Source organism: Leucopleurus acutus (genome assembly GCF_964270905.1).
Source record: "Leucopleurus acutus genome assembly, chromosome: 8".
NCBI classification, from domain to species: Eukaryota; Metazoa; Chordata; class Mammalia; order Artiodactyla; family Delphinidae; genus Leucopleurus; species Leucopleurus acutus.
In genome coordinates, this window is record NC_139151.1 from 64,229,205 (window position 1) to 64,253,104 (window position 23,900).

At 36.3% G+C, this 23,900-nt stretch overlaps 1 protein-coding gene across 5 annotated transcripts in view; it reads right to left on the minus strand.

The window, feature by feature from the left end:
* Window positions 1-23,900, minus strand: part of SBF2 (SET binding factor 2) — a 460,581-nt gene that overhangs the window by 208,908 nt on the left and 227,773 nt on the right. For all 5 annotated transcript variants that reach the window (XR_014326368.1, XM_082844306.1, XM_082844309.1 and 2 more), the window contains exons 7-8: window positions 3,222-3,354; window positions 1,852-1,960 (exon numbers count right to left, since the gene is read on the minus strand). Coding sequence is in view for 4 of the 5 variants with exons in the window: in XM_082844306.1 (XP_082700432.1) it covers window positions 1,852-1,960; window positions 3,222-3,354 (242 nt within the window). In the remaining variant the exon portion in view is untranslated. The remainder of the gene's footprint in view (window positions 1-1,851; window positions 1,961-3,221; window positions 3,355-23,900) is intronic.

Genomic DNA, 23,900 nt, shown 5'->3' on the forward strand with positions numbered 1-23,900 from the left:
CTACTCAAAGCAATCTACAGATTCAATGCAATCCCTGTCTAACAACCAATGGCATTTTTCACAGAGCTAGAATAAAAAATTTCACAATTTGTATACAAACACAAAAGACCCCAAATACCCAAAGCAATCTTGAGGAAGAAAAACAGAGCTGGAGGAATCAGACTCCCTGACTTCAGACTACACTATAAAGCTACAGTAATCAAGATAGTATGGTGCTGACACAAAACCAGAAATATAGATCAATGGAACAGGATAGAAAGCCCAGAGATAAACCCAGGCACATATGGTCACCTTATCTTTGATAAAGGAGGCAAGATATACAATGCAGAAAAGACAGCCTCTTCAATAAGTGGTGCTGGGAAAACTGGACAGGTACATGTAAAAGTATGAGATAAGAACACTCCCTAATACCATACACAAAAATAAACTCAAAATGGATTAAAGACCTAAACGTAAGGCCAGACACTATCAAACTCTTACAGGAAACTATAAGGAGAACACTCTATGACATAAATCACAGCAAGATCCTTTTTGACCCACCTCCTAGAGAAATGGAAATAAAAACAAAATAAACAAATGGGACCTAATGAAACTTAAAAGCTTTTGCACAGCAAAGGAAACCATAAACAAGACGAAAAGACAACCGTCAGAATGGGAGAAAATATTTGCAAATGAAGCAACTGACAAAGGATTAATCTCCAAAATTTACAAGCAGCTCAATATCAAAAAAACAAGCAACCCAATCCGAAACTGGGCAGAAGACGTAAACAGACATTTCCCCAAAGAAAATATACAGATTGCCAACAAACACATGAAAGAATGCTCAACATCACTAATCATTAGAGAAATGCAAATCAAAACTACAATGAGGTATGACCTCACACCAGTCAGAATGGCCATCATCAAAAAATCTACAAACAGTATATTGTGGAGAGGGTGTGAAGAAAAGGGAACCCTCTTGCACTGCTGGTGGGAATGTAAATTGATACAGCCACTATGGAGAACAGTATGGAGGTTCCTTATAAAACTAAAAGCAGAACTACCATATGACCCAGCAATCCCACTCCTGGGCATATACTCTGAGAAAACCATAATTCAAAAAGAGTCATGTACCACAGTGTTCATTGCAGCTCTATTTAAAATAGCCAGGACATGGAAGCAACCTAAGTGTCCAATGATAGATGAATGGATAAAGCAGATGTGGCACATATATACAATGGAATACTACTCAGCCATAAAAAGAAACGAAATTGAGTTATTGGTAGTGAGGTGAATGGACCTAGAGTCTGTCATACAGAGTGAAGTAAGTGAGAAAGAGAAAAACAAATGCCGTATGCTAACACATATATATGGAATCTAAAAAAAATATAAATAAATAATGGTTCTGAAGAAAAAATATAAATAAATATAAAAAAATATATAAATATATTTAAATAATGTTTCTGAAGAAAATATAAATAAATAATGGTTCTGAAGAACCTAGGGCCAGGACAGAAATAAAGATGCAGATGTAGAGAATGGTTGTGAGGACGTGGGGAGGGGGAAGGGTAAGCTGGGACAAAGTGAGAGAATGGCATGGGCATATATATACTACCAAACGTAAAATAGACAGCTAGTTGGAAGCAGCTGCATAGCACAGGGAGATCACCTCGGTGCTTTTTGACAAACTAGAGGGGTGGGATAGGGAGGGTGGGAGGGAGACGCAAGAGGGAGGAGACATGGGGATATATGTATATGTATAGCTGATTCACTTTGCTATAAAGCAGAAAGTAACACACCACTGTAATGCAATTATACTCCAATAAAGATGTTAAAAAATAAAATAAAATAAAAATAAAGATGAATACTTACAAGCTCATGAACATCAGTTTTAAAGACAGAATGTACTCCAATAATGAAAGGCGTTGGGGAACTCAGAACTTCCAGTAGCTGAGCCGGGAGAATAGGAATATAAGGATAACTGGAAATAATAAAAACATACATGAGATATATTTGTTCTTCGGTAATATAACATACCTTTCTTTCATTTTTATGCTGTGTGAATTTTAGATTACTTATGTTTAGAAATTATCAATAATATTCGCCGGGTTGTTAATATTAAATTCTTGGGGAAAAAATTTTTTTAAAAAATCTTCATGTGAAAGATATGATCCAATATAACAAGATATAAAGTAAACAACGGCAGCTTCCTTATCCCTTAGCCCTAGGCAAGCAGTCTCTTTAGGTTGTTCAAACTTGCTTGAAATAATTTTTCCGTACACAGCAATCTGACATCAGGTGGTAATACTGACTCCCTGATTGGTCTGCTCCCTCAATATTGGTGATGGTTTATTTGTCTATATAAAACAGTCATTCAAATTCCATTTTCTATACTTGATTTTTTGTATTTAATAAGAATGGCAAGGTACAAAAACAAAGGTTTAGAATGCTCTATTATCCAGGAGTTAAGAAAAGCTCATAGGTTAAAAAATTTTTTTAATAAAATCTGTAGACTGTCTAAATTTTTTCTAGTTTGTATAAACTTAAGTTTCCTAGATATTGTGATTATCAAATTGATAAAAAAGAGTATTAAAATAAAATATTCTACTTACAGCCCTCTAAGTCATCACTTGTTTAGGTTGTTTTATATTTTACTTTTTATTATGAAAAATTAACTCCCCTCTCCCCCCCGAAAATAGAGAAAAAAGGAAAATAAAGCCCCATGTATCTAATTCAGTTTTGACAATCACCAATGCATGGCCACATACATATTTCTACCCATTTTTGTTCTCTTCCCTACCATATTGTTTGGAGCAAATCCCAGACATATCATTTATACATACTTTAGTATATATCTGAAAAAGATAAGGGCTCTTTAAAAAATAAAACCATAATACACTATAAGCCCTCAAATTAATAATAATTCCTTAACAGTAAATAGTCAGACAGTACTATCTTAAGATTTTTATCTCCTACTATATTCAAAGGGAATTAAATGTTGCTGACAATACTATTCAAATTAATTATTTTTTCATGAAATAAATCACCACTCAATAATAGACAACTTGGAAAAGTTCCAAATTCCAGGCTAATTCCTATCAGAATCATGACTCCTACAACAATGTAACTTTGTAACATATGCCCTTGTCATTCAAAACCGTCGTGCTATGATGTTTTGACTGATCATCGATAAGTAATGCATGATTTGGGAATAAATAAAAATACCAAATAAAAACTCTCACCTATATTTAAGAGGAAACATTAATGATTCCAGGGCTCTACAAGCATCACTAAGTCTCTGGAAACTTGCAGAATGGAAGAGAACCTTATTTTCTGTGAGGACTGCACAGAAGAGGCTGAGGACATTCTGAATTCCTGAAAACACAAAGAGCAAATGATTACCAAATGCATTTAATTTTACATGTGCTGCCAACGAAGACTTAGAATGACATGGAACGAAAAAGCCAATATTTTAAAAATCTCTGAAGAAAAATATTTGGTTAAACTATAAATTCCATAGAGCCTAAGGGTATTGTTTGTCTAATCAGTGTAACACTGATTTTTGTCTAATTTTTGTTTGTTTGTCTAATCAGTGTAACACTCATTGAATATATTAGTTGTTTGGAAATACACTATTACCTTCTTTTCAACTTAATCTCCAAGGTCTGTACTTAAATTTCTGTTTTAGATCCTTGGCATTGTTCTAATAACATTTTTCCCTTTTAAAGTCCATTTGTCTGATATTAACATAACCATACCAGTTTTGTTATTGAAATTTTCCTGGTATATCTTTTTTCCACCTTTTTTACATCAACCGTTCTCTACTTCTTGGAAATAGCACATTGCTGACAACTTTAAAAATCCCCACTAAAATCAACAAGAAAAAAGCAACGTAAGAGAATAATATGAATTTACAATTTACAAAAGAGGAACTCAAAATGATAAACATGAAAAGAAGCTCCAAAACTTCTAACAATCAGAAAAGTTCAACCTAATAAATTCATGAGGTATGATATTAAACCTACTACAATATCCAAAATCAAAGCCTGACAATTCTAAGTTTTTATGAGGATGGCAGGGAAAGGAACTATCATACATACTGCTGTGAGGAATATAAAGAAACTTAAGATGCATATACCCTACCATCTAGTTATTACAGTAATTTTAGTAATTCCATTATTAGTTATTTATCACAGAAACTCTCTCACATGTACCCAAGAAGATAAGGTACAAAAAGGTACGTTGTAGAAGTACTTAAACAATGAAAAAAGTGGGCACATCCTAAATGTAAGAATGAAGAATAAATTATAGTAAAATCATACTATAAATTAAACTTCCTCTGATTGAAGATGGCAAATGTTGACTGAAACAAAAAACTAAAGTTTTATTATTCAAAATTTATAAAATGAAAAGCAATTATACTCGAATAAAGATTTTTTTAAAAAACCACCAAATTTATTAAATGAAATAATTATTAAAGAAATTTAAATACAATTTTCAAGTGATACGGCTTTTGGGGGTAGTTCTGTAACATTTATACTTGTGAATTTAAGATAGATTAAAACATCACTAAGACTTTTGGGATACCTTTACAGCAGTGAAAATAAGAGAGCTAGTGCTACATATATCAACATGAATAACTCTCCCAAATATAATATCGAGTGAGGAAAGTAAGGTATAAAGTGATGCTATAGAATGACAGCATTTATATATTGTTTAAAACCATACAAAATGCTACTACATTGTTCCGGTATATACAAACATACAGTCAAAATATAAAGATATATCTGGGACTAAAAAATACCAAATTTGGGATAGTATATAACTCTGGGATGAGAAGGCATACGCAGGAAGTTTCAACTATATCTATGATGCTACAGTTGTTAAACTGGATCATAGATACGTTAAAACATTTTTTTTGCGGGGGGGGGGGAATAATTTAAAGCTTACAGAAAAGTTGTAAGAATAGTGCACAGAGCACCCATCTACCCTTCACAATGATTCACCTAATGTTAAAATTTTGCTCCATTTGCTTTAACATTTGCACTTATGTACTAGCATGCCCTGACTCTTTCTACAAACACATACACATTTTTCTGAGCCATGTGAATGTACACATCACGACATTTACCCCTAAATACTTCAGTGTGTTTTTTTGTAAGAATAAAGATAATGTCTTCCTAACCACAGTATGGTTATCATCCTCAGTAAATTAAACATGTTGCAATACTTGAAGTCTAATCTTACATTTGTATTCCAATTTTGTCCACTGACTCAATGTTATTCTTTGGAGCTTTTCCCCTACCATCAGGATTCATTCTAAGCTCAATATTCCATTTAGCTGTCATGTTTCTTTATTCTCATTCAATATGGAGCATTTCCACAACCTTAAATTTTTCTTTTACTGAGATAAAATTCACATAACATAAAATTAACCATTTCAAAGAGAACGATTTATTCATTTGCTCACTAAACTATCTTGCATCCTAGGAGTAAATCCTACTCAATCATGGTCTATGATCCTTTAACATGTTGTTGAATTTGGTTTGCCAATATTTTGTTGAGGATTTTTTCATCTAAGTTCATCAGGGATGTTGGCTTCTAGTTTCATTTTCTTGTAGTGTCCAAGTCTGGCTTTGGTATCAGGGTAGTAATGCTGGCCTTTTAAAATGAGTTTGTAAGTGTTCCCACTTCCATTTTTTGGAAGAGTTTTTAATGGACAGGTATTAATTCTTCTTTAAATTTTTGGTTGGATTCACCAGTGAAGCCATGTGGTCCTGGACTTTTCTTTTGGGAATGTTTTTGATTACTGATTCAATCTCCTTAGTAATTGTTCTGTTCAGATTTTCTATTTATTATTTCGTTTTGGTAGGTTGTATGTTTCTAGGAATTTATTCATTCTTCTAGTTTACCTAACTGTTGGTATTTTCACAGTACTCACTTATGATCCCTAGTGTTTCTGTGGTACCAGTTGTCATGTCCCCTCTTTCATACCTGATTTTACTTATTTGAGTATTTTCTCTTTTTTTTCTAAGTCTAGCTAAAGGTTTGTCAATTCTACTTTTCTTTTTTAAGAAACAGCTGTTAGTTTCATTGATCTTTTCTACTGTCTTTTTTTTTTTTTTTTTGCGCTATGCGGGCCTCTCACTGCTGTGGCCTCTCCCGTTGCGGAGCACAGGCTCCGGACGCGCAGGCTCAGCGGCCATGGCTCACGGGTCCAGCCGCTCTGCGGCATGTGGGATCTTCCCGGACCGGGGCACGAACCCGTGTCCCCTGCATTGGCAGGCAGACCCTCAACCACTGCGCCACCAGGGAAGCCCTCTACTGTCTTTTTATTCTCTATTTCATTTATTTTTTGCTCTGATCTTTGTTATTTCCTTCCTTCTACTAACGTCAGGCGTCATTTGTTCTTTTTCTAATTCCCTGGAATGTAAAGTTAGGATATTTGAGATCTTTCTTTTTTCTTAATGTAGATATTTATCACCGTAAACTTCCCTCTTAGATCTGTGTTTGCTGCATCCCGTAAGTTTTGGTGTTTGCTTTTCCATTTTCGTTTGTCTCATGGTATTTTTGATGTTTTCATTGACCTACTGGTTGTTCAGGAGCATGTTGTTTCATCTCTATACATTTGTGAATTTACAAGTTTTCTTCTTGACACTGATTTCTCGTTTCACACCATCCTGGTTGAAAAACACACTTGATATGATTTTAATCTTCATAAATTTATTAAGACTTGTTTTGTAGCCTAATATATAATTCATCCTGGAGAATGTTCAATGTGTGCTTGAGAAGAATGTGTATGTATATTTTGTTGCTGTTGGATGGAAGGTTTTGTATATGTCTGTTAGGTCCATCTGCTATAACATGTTGTTTAAGTCCTTACTATTTGCCTTATTGATTTTCTGTTTGGATGATTTATCCATTGTTGAATGTGGGGTACTGAAGTCTTCTACTATTATTGTATTGCTGTCAACTTTTCCCTTCAGATCTGTTAATATTTGCTTTATATATTTAAGTACTCTGATGTTGGGTGCATAAATATTTACAGTTGTTATAACCTCTTGATGAACTGACTATTTTATCATTATATAATGACTTTGTCTCTTATTACAGTTTTTGGCTTAAAGTCTATTCTGTCTGATATCAATGTAGCTACCTGTGCTTTTCTTTGGCTTTTATTTGCATGAGATATATTTTTATATAGCTTCACCTTCAGTATATATATATCATGAAAGCTGAAGTGAGTCTTTTTTCTTTTAGGCTCTGGTGAGGACAGCAGTCAGCACCTAGCTCTGTGTTAATTAGAAGCTGTACCCTGTAAAGTATGCAGTCAAACACCTTTTAGGGAAACACTGGGAGAAGGGTATTTTTGCCTGCTCCCTCCGCACTGAGCCTGGAGGGATAACCACAGTAAGTGCTCACACACCCATTAAGAACTGCTTCTTTGTGTTCTATAGTCTTATGGGACTTGTGAACACAAACTCTGTTGGCTTTCAGAGCTAGGAGTTTGAGGGAACCATTCCTCAGGTGGGAGCCTTAAAAGTTGATGTTCAAGATGTGTGGCCCCAACCCTTTGCTCTTCAGGGAGAAGCTGGGCGTTGGGGGTTCCCTCTCCATTATTTGGTGCTGTGCAAGGAGTGGGGTTTATGGCAGGAGTGTATCTCCATCATTCCTACCCATTTCAGTGTGGGTATTTTCTTAGGAGCCCAAGGTACGGGAGTAACTTAACTAGTTTCTGGATTTCTCTCACAGGGAATTGCTCCATGTGTAGCTCTCTGTGAAAGAGTGAAATTCAGGAGCCTCCTATGTTGCCATCTTGGTCCTGAGTCTCATCTAGCCCTCCTATAACTCTCTCATTACCAGGATTTTCCTGTTAAATTTCTAGCAGGTCTGCCACTAGCCCCAAATAGGATTATAACTTAAACAAGCAGAGTTAGAGTTTTTTCCCTTTCATTTCCTTCTGGATTCAATATTATTTTTCCTGACAATGATGTTGTGGGCTTAAGCTTTCCCCGCTTTTGGCAGCAAAGTTGCTGGTTTTATGACCAGCCCTGCCCTGGCAAAACTATCATTTTCACTGATAGTACTGACATGTGGGAAAGATGGGAGCCACCCCAGGTAAGAATGCTGCAGGTTCCTACTATTCTTATCCAAAGGTCTAGCATGAATAAATGCTTCTGAGTTTGTTGTTTGCTTTTGGTCAATTTCCAGAGCACTGAAATAGTTGTACAATAACTGCACAACAATTTCTGTCTAATTTCACACTGATTCTTTAGGAAGAGGATTAACTCTTCATACTGCCATAACCAGAATCATTATCCTTGGTGACGTCAATTTTGTTCACCTAAACTTTTGTTTATTGCTATCTAACTTCTCTAATGTATACTTCGTATTTTTCCTTGTAACTAATAAGCAATCTGTGTTCAGACACTTTAGACCATGCAAATATCTTGTTCCTCACCAAAATTTCTGCCTAGATTTAGCATCTATTGATAATTACTATCTGACTCAATCTTTACTATGATGATCATAAAATGCTTTTCCAAATCCAGCACTTCCTCCACATTCACCAGTCAGCACTCAACATTCTGCAATAAGCAGAACCCTCATTTATTCCCCCACTAATCTGCTTATTTATATATCCATTATCAGTATGGACTCATGGATTTCTTCTTTTTTTTTGGATTTCTATTTTTTTATTCCAACATTCTATAAGTCATTACTGCCCTTAATTATTTTTGTGCCAATTAAGTCCTAGATTTAGACAGTGGGCACCCCTTTAAACCTAGTTCCTGTGTCCCTGTGACATGAACTCAATTTTTTTTCTTCTTACTTTCTGGCTTGACAAAATAATCCAGGCTCATATTTTACCTACTCTGTCCCTGCTCTGAAGTCAGCCACTTCTCCAAGGAGGCTGGTTCCTTTTTGTGAGGAATGGCATTAAAGATCAAGGATACTGGGGTTTAGGGTAAATGTTAGATCATTTCTTCTAGGGTGTCTTTGTTTCTGGCCTACTTCTGCAGATACAGCAGATACATGAACGCATATACATGCATAAAGACAAACAGACACACACACATATACATATATTTGAGAAATCCTGAGTCCATATCATTACTTTCAATTCCAATCTATTCTCATAGGGTCTCCCCACTGACTCCAATACATATTTGCATGTCCCTTCTTCCACTGAGAACCCTGGATTCTAATAACATAAACACATTTATTCATTTGCTAAATCTTATATATAAACTGCATGATTTTTTCAGCCATTCTAACTCAAAAAAATTACACCAACTAAAAAGGAGTTAATAATTTACTTGCAATTCTCTCCAAAACTGAGGTTATATAGTCAAATACTGTGTTTATAAGTTACTTTGATTAGTTTTTCCTCTTCAGTATGGTTATGTTATTCATTTGAAAGAGAGTAGAGTTTGTTTCTATATGTTTTCAGTTTTAATTTTTTTTTAATTTCTTCCCATTATGATTGATCTAATATTATTTTCTGAAGACGTGAGACCTAAATAAGTTTTGAGAAGTCAAAACTACATAAGAAGGTCTACTCAGAGAAGTGTCACTCCTTCCCTGAATTAATAGTATTGTGCCAATATCAATTCCCTGGTTGTTATAATGTACTATGATTACATAAGACATTATTGTTGGGGGAAGGTAGGTGATGTATTCTTGAGAATTCTCTGTACCATTTTAGCAACTTCTCGTGAGTCAAAGCCTTTAAAAATAAAAATTTATATTAAAAAAGTCTGCAGTTGTATTAATTTCCAATGGCTATTATAATAAATTATCACAAACTTAATGGCTTAAAACAACATGAATATATTATCTTAAAGTTCAGGAGGTCAGAAGCCCTACTCTTGGCTTTTCCAGCTTCCAGCACCTGCCCACATTCCTGAGCTCATGGCTCCCTTCTATCGTCAAAGCTGGTAAGGCCGGTTGAGTCTTTGTCCCTTGTGTGATGTCAGAGTACACCACTCTGACACTGACTCTTTTGCTTCCCTCTTCCATCTTTTAAGGACCTTTATGATCACACTGGGCCCACCTAAAGGAGCTGACACTCGAGTTGTATTTTGAAGGATAAGCGGAAGTTAGAGTTAGGGAGACAAGAGCATCAAGGCTTTCAAAGTTGACAGAAGACCATATGCAAAGAAACAGAGGACTGAGGAAGGAAAAGGCACTCAGAGAGACCTACAAGTAGTTTTGCCAAGGGTAGGTTCATGAAGAATTTGTATACCATAGTAAGGAGTCCAAGCTTTTTTCCTGAAGACTCTAGGGAAGAACTTTTCCCTTTCCACTCCCATGTGAACCCTCTGTAATCCCTCACACAAAAGATAATCCATCAGAAAATAAAAGTCATAGCTGGCATCATGTAGTAGTAGATAAACTGTGAAGAAGGAAGGCATGCACTTTTAAGGGACTCTAACCTACTTATATCAGTAAAAACAATCAATTTGTGATACCAAGGGGTGAAATATTGGACTATATTTACTAACAGAGGGTTTATGTCTCATGTATTAGAAATGAGTTGGGATAATATTCTAGTGCTTAAAAGGGTAAGTTTCTCATTATCCAGAAAATTATTTAATGTAATATAGAATAAAATTTACCTGTGACTAACTGAAGGATTGCTTAAACTTTGTATTTTTAAATATAACATGCTTTCTTCAGCTTTAGATAATTAACAATCTCAAATATTTTAAGAAATTACATCAATGTTTTTATTCCCAACTAGCAACACTTGTTGCTGTGTTCACAGAGTTATTTAGAAATTCATTTTCTTTGAACTACTAGTCATAATCAGCTTTCTAAATAACCTTGAATTGTTTCCTAGTCTTTGGTAGCCAACGTCCATCCAAAGCTACACAATAACAGTGGAGAAAACAATATGAAAAACAAACATTCCAGTGATAATTACTGCTGATTTCACTATAATGGTACATACACATCCTGTTGATTATTTAAATAGTAAAACATTCTGAAAAATTACTTCCTGATCTTAACTTTTCTTTAGGGGTTAAAGTTCTAAAATTCATAGCATCAAACATTAATGAACGTATTTGTTTCCCGTTTTGAAAAAACAACACCCAAAACTTTTCTCCAGAATCCTCCCCTTCTCTGAATAATAACGGTATGTTACACAAATAGAACACTACATCTCAGCTTTCAAATGGGCAAATTGAGGAACTGAAGGCCATGGTTTTCAAGACAGGCTATATTTCCAAAAGCCTTAAACAATTTACTATAATTCTGTCAATCCACAATGGAGAAAACTTAACAATGGTTATGGCTTAATACAAGTCATGAAAAAGGAGATTTCTCATTCATTCGGTTGTTATTTGTTGAGTAGCTACTATGCACAAGGTATCAGGAATACAATAATGAAGAAAAACAAAATCCCTACCCTCCCAGATTACCTAAAGCTTTATATAGTTTAGTTTTGTAACTACCATTGAGAAGCAATGTTTAATATTTGTTACAAATTCGGTACATTATTTCCAAATATGTTATAAATGGAAATCTTCTAAGTAAAAAATAACTAAGAAATGTAACTGAATTGGCAAGTATGCATGGGTATATTTTAGTGGTTATGAACATGGGCTTATTCCCTTGAACGTGACATGAATTAAATACACTTTACATACTTATAAGTAGAGTTTAGCAATCTGGTAATCTTTAAATACAAGAAGTCATTTAACAAATACTTATGACCACAAAGAATTCAAATCTAAAACTGTATATCTATAGCCCAAGTAACAATCCACAGAAGACCAACTCAAGCAAAACTTTGTAAAAAGGTATAGCACATTTCCTTCCTTGTTGAACAACACAATTGGTTCTCTGGGTCAAGGGTAATCACATCAACCCCAAATGGTCCAGATTCCTAGTCTGTGCCTATTCTGAATGACCAGGTTTTTAAATCTACTTTAATGTTTAAATTTAAGAAGCAGGAAACAGAAGAGGCTTTAGGAGTGGAATAGCAAACAAAGGGAAAGGATAATATAGAGTGAATAACTGGAGAATTAAAGCAAGGAACAAACAGGAAGCAAGTGCCTTGGCAGAATGAACTCTTTTAATTAAAACTTTCTTCTCCCCTTTCTTCCCTGCCTCTACTGTTAAACCTTTACCTAGCTGCTGAGATATGTAAGAAACTGCTAAACTCTAGGGATAGATATAAAAAAAATTGAGGCAGGTCTGTAGGAGCTCACAGCTCAGTGAAGATGGCAGGTTGGTAAAAAAGCAGTTAACACACAACAGAATAGAGGCCTGTAAAAAATGCTACAGAGCACAGAAAAGAGGATAATTTATCCTGCCACCATTTGTAAGTTGCATACTTAATTGTTGGAATAACCATATTTTATAAGAATATTAATCTCTAAAGTGCTCAAAGAGGAACTTCCCTGGTAGTCCATGGTTAAGACTCAGTGCTTCCACTGCAGTGGGCCCACGCATTTGATCCCTGGTTGGGGAACTAAGATCCCACATGTTGCGCAGCGCGGGGCCAAAAACAGCAAAATGATATTTTACACAAGAGAACTTTGTGACAATGGTGGATAACACTTAATAGTTATCTTGCCTCAGACATCTGCGTTCATTAAAGGATAACTCAATTCAAAGACAGAGGTAACTATTTAGTGGTAGCATTTAAACGCCATAAAAGGAAAATGGAGAAGATCGTTTTGAATCAGGATTCTTATGAACTGTCCTCAAATGATATCATGTAGCAAGCACATACTTTATGTGTAATTCTAGCAAGCGTAGTACATTAGTCAACAAGCACTCCATTGGTCAATGACTGTCAGTCTTTGGTATTTTTAAAATGGTTTCCTTTATAAAACTAGCATAAATATTTAATGTTTAATTTTGAAAAGAAAACAATCAATTTCCTGATAACATTCTGACTACTTCTGAATGCTCAAGCTTCATCAAACATCTTACCATTTCATGAAGGCCTGTCATGGCTCTCTACCGTTGCTTATGTTCTTCTTTCTGCCTAGAACGTCCTTCTTCCACTTTTCTAGCTAGTAAGAGTTAGCTCTTAGTATCTCTATTACTGCACTAATTATACTGTACTGTAATTTTAAAAATGTATCTGTTTCTCCACTAGGCTAAAAGTATTATCTGGGATAAGGGCTGAGGTTGTTTCATCTTTATATCCTTAGTGACTAGCACAGGACCTGGCACATGGCAATGGTTTTGTAAACATCCGATGAGAAAAATATACTCCTGCAGATAGGCATTATAGAAAGTTTATTCTTTGTGCTATTTATTACCAAAACGTAAATTGAACAGTCTTCCCTAGAAATTTTAGGACTCTGTAATAAAGCAGACATGGTAAGAAGTTTCTTCAGAAAAGTGCTCCAGAACAGACTAGTGAGAAGATTTGTTTCAAATCCCCAAGACAAACAGTTGACATCTCAGCTGCCAAAAAATGATAGATTTCCCTGGTGGTGCAATGGTTAAGAATCCGCTTGCCAACGCAGGGGACATAGGTTTGATCCCTGGTCCAGGAAGATCCCACATGCCGCGGAGCAACTAAGCCAGTGTACCACAACTGCTGAGCCTGCGCTCTGGAGCCCGCGAGCGACAACTACTGAGCACAGATGCCACAATTACTGAGCCCGTGCGCCGCAATAAGAAGCCCGTGCACCATAACGAAGAGTAGGCCCACTCGCCGCAACTAGAGAAAGCCCGCGCGCAGCAACAAAGACCCAGCACAGCCCTAAATAAATAAATAAATTTATAAACGGTCAAAAAGTGATTAATCATAAATATAGTTACAGTAAAACACTACATTTCCTATTTCCTTCTTTCCCACCTAGAGCACAATATGCCATTTATAGTAACGGTCTAAACTCTTGTGCCCGCAAATTCTCCAACTACCATTTTTTCTTTTTTTTAATTTTAAAAATTAATTAATTTTCGGTCACACTGGGTCTTCGTTGCTGCATGCGGGCTTTCTCTCTCTTCATTGCTGTGTGCAAGCGGGGGCTACCCTTCATTGTGGTGCACAGGCTTCTCATTGCGGTGGCTTCTCTTGTTGCAGAGCATGGGCTCTAGGTGTGCAGGCTTCAGTAGCTGTGGCTCACGGGTTCCAGAGTGCAGGCTCAGTAGTTGTGAAGCACAGGCTTAGTTGCTGCGCAGCATGTGTGATCTTCCCAGACCAGGGCTCGAACCCGTGTCCCCTACATTGGCAGGTGGATTCTTAACCACTGCGCCATCAGGGAAGTCCCTCCAACTACCTTTTAAACTACATGTATTGAGAAAGAAAACGGCTACTTCAGTTTTTTCCATTATAACTGAGAATAAGACTAAAACAACTAATAATGCTATATGAATAATCTAGGAAAACTAATGAAAATAGTAATATGATCCAAGACACTAGATTTTGATCATTTAAGGAAAAAGAACAAAAATCATTCTACAACTGATGCACTAATCATGTGGTTCATAAACTTACCAATCAACATATTCTTCTTAAAGGTGTTACCTTTAAAGAGAACCATTTTCCACAACCTAAGCCTTCATTCTTTCCTCTGACATCTTTCTTCTATTTTAGGAACATAAATTATTTTTGATACTCTTATAAAAGTTAATGTCACTTTAAGAATAATTATATAGCATTACAAACAGAAGCTTTTCCAGAGGAAGACAAAAGAGAGAATGCCAGAAGTTTTCCATTAAAATATTTAAAAGCAGAAATAACTTTCTAAATAGCAAGTTATGGTTACAATCAACATTTTAAGGATATTTATGTAAAAAGGAAAAATTATGTTTATAAGATAAACTGAAGAAAAACTCTAGCTATTTTAATAATTTTTAAAAATCTATATTTAGTATTAGATATAATACACAGAAATATTGACTCAATAATTGCTAATGAAAAACTGACTAAATATGGGTGAGCAAAAAGAAAGTATGCATATAAAAAAGTTTATACCAAGATGGAATCATGAGGAAATAAAAATCTTGATCAGAGCAATAATGAATAAGGAGATTGAAACGGTAATCAAAACCTCCCAACAATGAAAAGTTCTGGACCAGATGGTTTCACTGGTGAATTCTACCAAACACTTAGAGAAGAATTAATACCAATTCTTCTCAAACTCTTCCAAAAAACTGAAGAGGAAGGAACACTCCCTAAGGCCAGAATTACCCTAATAATAAAGCCATGTAAGGACTCTGTAAGAAAAGAAAACTGCAGGCCAATATTACTGATTAACATAGACACGAAAATTCTCAATAAAACACCAGCAAAATAAATTCAGCACATTAAAAGGATCATATACAATGGTCAAGTGGAATTTACTCCCAGAATGTAAGGAGAGTTCAACATATACAAATCCATCAACGTGATATACCACACTAATGAAATTAAAGATTAAAAAAATCCTATGATTATCTCAACAGATGCAGAAAAAACATCTGATTGAACATTCTTTCATGACAAAAACTCTCAACAAATTGGGTATGGAAAAAACATACCCCAACATAATAAATGCCACATATGACAAGCCCACAGCTAACATCTTATTGAATATTTAACAGTGAAAGCATGAAAGCTTTCCTGCTAAGATCAGGAACAGGACAAGCTGCCCACTCCTCTTCAACACAGTACCGGAAGTCCTAGCCAGAGCAATTAGGGAAGAAAACGAAATAGAAAGCATCCAAATCCGAATGGAAGAAGTAAAACTGTCTCCATTTGCAGATGATATGATCTTATATATAGAAAATCCTAAAGACTCCACCAAAGAGTTGTTAGAACTAATAAACAAATTCAGTAAAGTTACAGGATATAAAATCAACATACAAAAAACAGTTGCATTTCTATATACTAACAATGAACTATCTGAAAAAGAACTACAATAATCCCATTTACAGTAGCATCAAAATGAATAAAATACTTAGGAATAAATTTAACCAAGGAGGTAAAAGATCTGTACATTGAAAACTATGATACTTTGATGAAAGAAACTGAAGAAGACACAAATAAATTGAAATATATCCCATATTCATAAATCAGAAGAATTAACATTGTTGAAATATCCATACTACCTCAAACCACCTATGGATTCAAGGCAATCAAAATAATTATCTTTTTCATAGACATAGAAAAAAAATCAGTCCTAAAGTTCATATAAGTCCCTAGATAGCCAAAGGGATCCTGAGAAAGAAGAACAGAGCTAGAGGTTTCACAATTCTTGATTTTAAACTATATTACAAGGCTACAATAATCAAAAAGTATAGTATTGGCATAAAAACAGACACATAGATCAATGGAATAGAATTGAAAGTGTAGAAGAAGCTCACACTTATGCAGTCAACTAATATTTGACAAAGAAGCCAAAAATATTCAATGAGGAAAGGACAGTCTCTTCAACAAGTGATGCTGGAAAAATTGGATATTCGTGCACAAAAGAATGAAATTGGACCCCTAACTCACACCATTCACGAAAAATAACATGAAGTGTATTAAATAATAAAAGAACCAAAACTATAAAACTACTAAAGGAAACAGGGAAAAATCTTCTTGATATTGGTCTTGGCAATGATTTTTTGGATGTGACACCCAAAGCTCAAGCAGCAAAAGCAAAAATAAACAAGTGGGACTACACCAACTAAAAAGTTTATGAACAGCAAAAGAAACTATCAGCAAAACGAAAAGGCAGTCTACAGAATAGGAGAAATTACATGCAAACCATCTATTTGATAAGATATTAATATCTAAAATATATCAGGAACTCATACAACTCAATACCAAAAAGAAAAAAAAAAGATTAAAAAATGGGCAAAGGACTTGAATAGATGTTTTTCCAAAGAAGATATACAAATGCCAACAGGCACATGAAAAGATGCTCAACTTCACTAATCATCAAGGAAATGTAAATCAAAACCACAATGAGATACCATCTTACAACAGTTAGAATGATTTTTTTTTTTTTTAAGATATTGGGGGTAGGAGTTTAGTAATTTATTTATTTATTTTTGCTGTGTTGGGTCTTCGTTTCTGTGTGAGGGCTTTCTCTAGTTGTGGCAAGTGGGGACCACTCTTCATCGTGGTGCGCGGGCCTCTGACTATCGTGGCCTCTCCCGTTGCGGAGCACAGGCTCCAGAGGCGCAGGCTCAGCAGCCGTGGCTCATGGGCCCAGTCGTTCCACGGCATATGGGATCCTCCCAGACCAGGGCTCGAACCGTGTCCCCCGCATTAGCAGACAGACTCCCAACCACTGCGCCACCAGGGAAGCCCCTAGAATGATTATTATCAAAAGAGAAGAGGGAATTCTTCTACACTGTTGGTGGGAATGTAAATTGGTCCAGCTACTATGTTAAACAGTATGAAGCTTCCTCAAGAAATGAAAAATAGAACTACCATATGATCTAGCTATTCCACTTCTGGGTATATAACCAAAGGAAATGAAATCACTATCTCAAAGAGGTATCTACACTCATGTGTTCATTGTAGCATTATTCACAATAGCCAGGACATGGAAACAACCTAAGTGTCCATCAACGGATGAATGGAAAAAGAAAAAATATATATACTACACTGGAATATTATTCAACCATAAAAAGGAAGGAAACCCTGTCTTTCATGACAACATGGATAGACCCTGAAGGCACTATAAACCCTGAAGGCACTATGCTAAGTGAAATGTCAGATAGAGAAAGAAAAATACTCTATATATTCTCATTTATACATGGAATCTAAAAAAAACTGAACTCATAGAAATAAAGAGTAGAATGGCGGTTGCCAGGGGCTAAGGGGTGGGGGAAGGGGGAAGATACTGGTCAAAGCGTAAAAATTCCAGGTATAAGATGAATAAATTCTGAGAATCTAATGTACAGCATGGTGACTATAATTAACAATACTGTATTACATCCTTGAAAACAGTGAAAAGAGTAGATGCTAAATGTTAACAGCACACACACAAATGATAGTTATGTGAGGGGATGGAGGCATTAACTAATCTTATTGTGGTAATTATTTTTCAGTATATACAAGCATCAAATCACCACATTGTAAACCTTAAACTTATATATGTCAATAAAATACCAATAAACACAGATGTTACATGCCTAATGTTGTTTTACTATGGAAACAAAGTGACAATAGCTAAAGGCCCAAGATCATTTTAGTCTGTGACTTTAAAAATGTCTAATAAGTAGTATACTATAAAAATTAGGGAATAAGTATTCTAAAACTAGTATATTTGTAGTTAAAAACCAAATTATAGGTTAATATATATGACAAAAGATGTCATGAGAATTTCACAAAATTATTTGGGTCAAGGAAGGATACCTGAGCTATGGATTAGATTAAAAAATCAGAGGGGCTACAGCAACCAGTTCTTGTGAATATAATCTTATTAACGTAAAAAAATTACAATCTTCCACACAAAACACAAGTCTTCAGGTAAACAAAAACAATTCACATAGACTACAAAAAGATACAAACAAATAAATAAAATAGGTGTTAAGTTGGAGATGAAGATGGTTAACAGAAAATTTTAAGGAATGAGGCGGGTAATGGCAGCAGTCCACATAATTACTTCAGGCAAACACAGAGACCTCTGAAACTGTGAAAAACAAATTCATCATCATAACAATCCTTGGAGAGAAGAACCAAGGAAATGCTATCATTACATTTAGACTTTTTTACAGGAAAACTAGTCAAGGCTACAAAAGAATCTTAGAGTCTTATCTGCTTCCTGTCTGTGCTTTGTAAAATGTACCACCACTACCCCACCCCCAACCCAGGTAGTGAACTCTGATAATGGTCTAATACTGACCTTCAACAACAGTCCAACCAAAATGACTGGTGATAAGAGCAGAATTATCAGTACCACATGCTCTGAGAACTACAACTCTGCATACAGTGCTGTTTTAGAAGCATCTTTCTTTCTCCTTTCCTTTCTTATCTTTTCCTTATTCTTTCCCTGGAAAAGTAAATTTTGAATATGTAAGCAAAAGATAACTAAGCTCAAAATACTAGAGAGTAAAGTAATGACATCTGATATTCAAATAGCTAATCATTGTGTTATGGTGCACTTCATCCATACACAGAACTCTCCTAGGAGATATGACTGCCATTTTCTTCATGGCTAGTGTATTAATTTATTCAAGAAAAACCTATGCCTTCTGTGCCCAAGGCACTATGCAGATACACAGAATGCAAAGAATAATAAGACAAGGCAGTTCTTGAAGCTCCCAGTCAAGTCAGGGAAAACTCCCTATTAATAAATAAGGAAAAAGCACAGAGTAGAACTTCCATACTCTCCCTTGAAGAAAAAAAAAAAAGAACCTGGGACATTTGACCAACAGTTTCCTACAGCCTGGATTTTGACAACTGTAGTCTCTTGGGCCAACGTGTTCCCCATCTTCTGTATTTCCTATGATCAGAATCAGATTTAAGTTCTCTGGCAAAACACAGGTAGTGTTTGGCAAGGTTAGGAACATAATATCTGCCTGTTTTTCTTCTGCGAGGGTTGTAAAATGATGTTCTATTTCGATAATTTCTTTTTCCTTTATTTTTGAAGCTTTTCTAGAACTTTAGAGAAACTGAATTATACAGGATGCATTCTTTCTTGTCTGGTTTTTTGGTTTTTTTTTTTTTGCGATACGCGGGCCTCTCACTGCCGTGGCCTCTCCTGCTGCGGAGCACAGGCTCCGGACACGCAAGCTCAGTGGCCATGGCTCACGGGCCCAGCCGCTCCGCGGCATGTGGGATCCTCCCGAACCGGGGCACGAACCCGTGTCCCCTGCATCGGCAGGGGGACTCTCAACCACTGCGCCACCAGGGAAGCCCTGTTTTTTTTCATTGAATATAATTATTTTCAAATTAATCCATATGGTAATTGTAAGGCCAGCAGGTCCGAGGAAGGGCCCAGGGAGCCAGACGGAACCCCCGCCAAAGTGGCTGATGCAACCGACACCTGACATTGCCACACTACTCGGCCTGGTCTTCCCGCTCCCCGAGGGGCGGAACCAACCGCTCTGAGGCTGATGCAACCGACACCTGACATTGCCACAACACCTGAGAGATTACCAAAAAAGGGCTGCTTCACACAGCAAACACCTCCCCTGCGTCCACCCCTATAAATTTTGTTCGCGCCCGCACCTGGGCGCGACTTCTCTGGCCCCTTTCTCTCGGACCAGTGAACCTCGCCCGGGAGCGTTCCCAAGTAAAGCATGTTTAAACTCTCCTCCGTTATTGGTGCCGTTCCTTACAGTAATATGTATCAACAGTTCATTTCTTTATATTGCCCAGCAGTATTCCATTGTATGGATATGCCACAGATTATTTATCCATTACCATAACCATTATTCATTACATTTATGGACACTGAGCTTGTTTCCAGATTTTCACTATTATAAAAATATGGATATGACCATTCATTTACAAATATTTTTTATGGACAATGCTATCATTTTACTTAAGTAAACGCCTAGGAGTGAAATGGCTGGATTATTTGGTTTATTTAACTTTTTAAAAAGTCAAACTGCATTCCAAGGTAGCTGCCCCATTCACACTCCCATCAGCAGTAAACTGAAGTTCCCATTCCTCCACTTCAGGCAGCCCTCTGAAAAGCTGGAATGCTAATGTTCCTCTCCCTCCTTCTCAAGGGATTGTGCACCTTCTCCCAACACAGCAAGCCACACCTCATTCTTCTTTGTTCCCAGTGGCCCTCAGGCATCCCAAATATGCTAATTTTGTCAGTGCTCCGAATATGGCAAGACAGAAACCATTTCCTTGGGCCCAGCACTTTGTAAATCTGGAACATTGGACGGACACTGCACTTTTCTCCTTCCCTTTCCCCCAAGGAGAAGCTGCAAGCTGGGCGTTCTCTTCCAGTGCTGGCTGTGCTGGCTTGGGGGTGAGGCTGACCAGGTAAAGTGAACTTGCTCTTCTTACCTGTTTCAATGTAGCTGTTCTCAGCTCTGTGATCAACTGGGGTACCACACCTTCTTAAGTAGCTTCTGGAATTCTCACAAAGGTTTTTTGGTCTGTATATAATTGTTAAATTGATGTTTCTGTGGGAGAACGAGGACTGGGACCTCCTATTGTGCCATCTTGCTGATGTCACTCCCTAAATTCTCACTCTTGACTGTCCATCTCCTTCACTATTTAAGCATAGTTATTTTAATATCTGATAACTACCTTCTGGTGCCCCTGGGGGCCTTTTATATTGTCTATGGTTTCTTTTATATTTCTTTCAGACAGCTTTAGTACTCATGTTTCTGGTTATTTTTTTTAACTTGATGGTCTGCTTTATTTTTTTTAATTAATTTTTTCATTGAAGTATAGTTGATTTACAATGTTGTGTTAGTTTCTGCTGTACAGTAAGGTGAATCAGCCATACATATACATATATCCACTCTCTTCTAGACTCCATTCCCATATAGGTTGTTACAGAGCACTGAATAGAGTTCCCTGTGCTATACAGTAGGTTCTTATTATCTTTTATATACAGTAGTGTGTATATGTTAATCCCAATCTCCCAATTTATCTCTCCCCCTTTCCCCCTTAGTAGCCATAAGTTTGTTTTCTACATCTGTGACCTATTTCTGTTTTGTAAATAGGTTCATTTGTACCATTTTTTAGATTCCACATGTGTTATCATATATTTGTCTTTTTCTGTCTGACTTATTTCACTCAGTATGACAATCTCTAGGTCTATCCATGTTGCTGCAGATGGCATTATTTCGTTCTTTTTCATGGCTGAGTAATATTGGTATATGTGTACCACATATATTGGTATATATGGTATATATATGGTATATATGTACCACATCTGCTTTATCCATTCCACCGTCGATGGACATTTAGGTTGCTTCCATGTCCTGGCTATTGTAAATAGTGCTTCAATGAACGTTGGGGTGTCTGTATCCTTTCAAATTATGGTTTTCTCTGGATATATGCCCTGGAGTGGGATTGCTGGATCATATAGTTACTCTACTTTTAGTTTTTTAAGGAATCTCCATACTGTTCTCCAATAGTGGCTGTACCAATTTACATTCCCACCAACAGTGTAGGAGGATTCCCTTTTCTCCACACCCTCTCCAGCATTTACTGTTTACAGATTTTTTGATGATTGCCACTCTAACAGGTGCGAGGTAATACTTCATTGTAGTTTTGATAATAACTAGTGATGTCGAACATCTTGTCATGTGCTCTTGGCCATCTGTATGTCTTCTTTGGAGAGTACTGGGCATACATGTAAAAATCTGTAGATATACTGGAGGCCTAGAATGCAGTTATCTTGCTCCAGAAAGGAGTTACTTTTACTCCTACTATAAGACTAAAGATAGTAGCATTAAGGATCATTTTAATCTGTTTCTAGGAACTGAAATGATTTCAAGCTGTACTTCAGGCCCTCAGGGGGACTGTCTACTTGTGATTTACCCTCTTCCAGGATATGGTCCTTTATGGTCCCAACTCAAAGCAAGAGAGCTTTGTAAAGGAATTTCCCTTGGTAAAATGTGAACTCCGATTCTCCCCTTCGCTGTTGGATATCAACAGTACAGAGATCAGTTTTTCAGTAACTTCTTTCAAAATCAAGAGATGCTTGAGAAGAAGTGGTCCCAAATATCTGGTTCACTTCTCTAGGTTTTTTCCTTCTCTTGGACCATAGTTTGGTCATTATTTATTGCTTCTGACGCTTTCAAGTAGAAGTTGTTTATACTTGTATAGCTTTCCTAGTATTCATTGTTAAGAGGGTTAGTCTGAATTACAAAGGCCATCATTACTGGAAGAGAGGTCCAGGTTTTATAAATTTATACTTTATCTATAGCAGTTTTTCTCATCAGGAGTGCTACTAGTATTTGAGGTAAAAAAATCTTCTCGTGCACATATATTATGCATGAAGAATGTTTAATATCCCTGGGTCCTAGGCATGAATGCCAGTAACAATCCCCCCCCTCCCCTTCAAATCACTGTAAAAATGCAAAAGCATGAGAGGTTTATAAGGCACTCATTAAGTATAAGATCAATGGTAGCATTTGGGAATGTGAAATTTTGTGTCATATCCTTCTATTCCTCTTCATGGTAGACCTTTGCTTTGATCGACCCTTTAGAGGTATACAGGCCCTCTTAACTGAAAAAGGTCAGGTGAATAGTGGTTAGATAAAGTCAATTAAGTCAGTGATTAGGAGGGACCATGGACATGCTGTAGGTAGTCCATGAACCCCTAAGATTATATCTAAAAGTTCGTGGAGGGAGGTTTTAGTCAACAAGATATTCTTTAGAGAAGTAAGTACCACCAGGGAGACAGTACCTATTTCACACGTTAAGGAAAATAGCTTTAATTAAATTAGAACTTGGTTGAGATGACTCAATGAGCAGAAACTTTCAGGGAGGAAGAGAAGGAATATGTAATTTTTGAGAGTTTAAACCCCTAAGGTGGGGGCAGATGTAAGAGAACTACTACTTTGGGGTTGATGTCACCTTTCATCTTTATTAGGATACTAGAAACTCTACTTGTATTTACATTAATCTCTTCTAAGGCTTTCTAAATTTCACTGACTGAAGTCACAGCAGAAGAATTAGGATGGGGCCAGTAAAGAAAAAGGAGAGATAAATTTCAGAGTTAAGCAGGGAGTAAAATTCAACATGAGATAGGAGGGAAATAAGAAGGTAGAATTTTTGTGCAAGGAATTAAGAATTCCATGGAGAACTACTAGACTATGAGCCCCAGGAAAGGGAAGGTTTCAATTCAACTAGAAAAAGACAAACACAGATGGAGAACAATGAGAAAGACTGAATCAAAGAGAGTGGAACACTCTTACACAGGTACATATAAAGGATAAGTATGAGGTAAAGTAAGTGGGAATCTCTGGCAGCATTGGTCTAAAACATACTCATTTTTAAGTTATAGTACTCCTTTAATGAAGTATGAGCTGTCCAATGT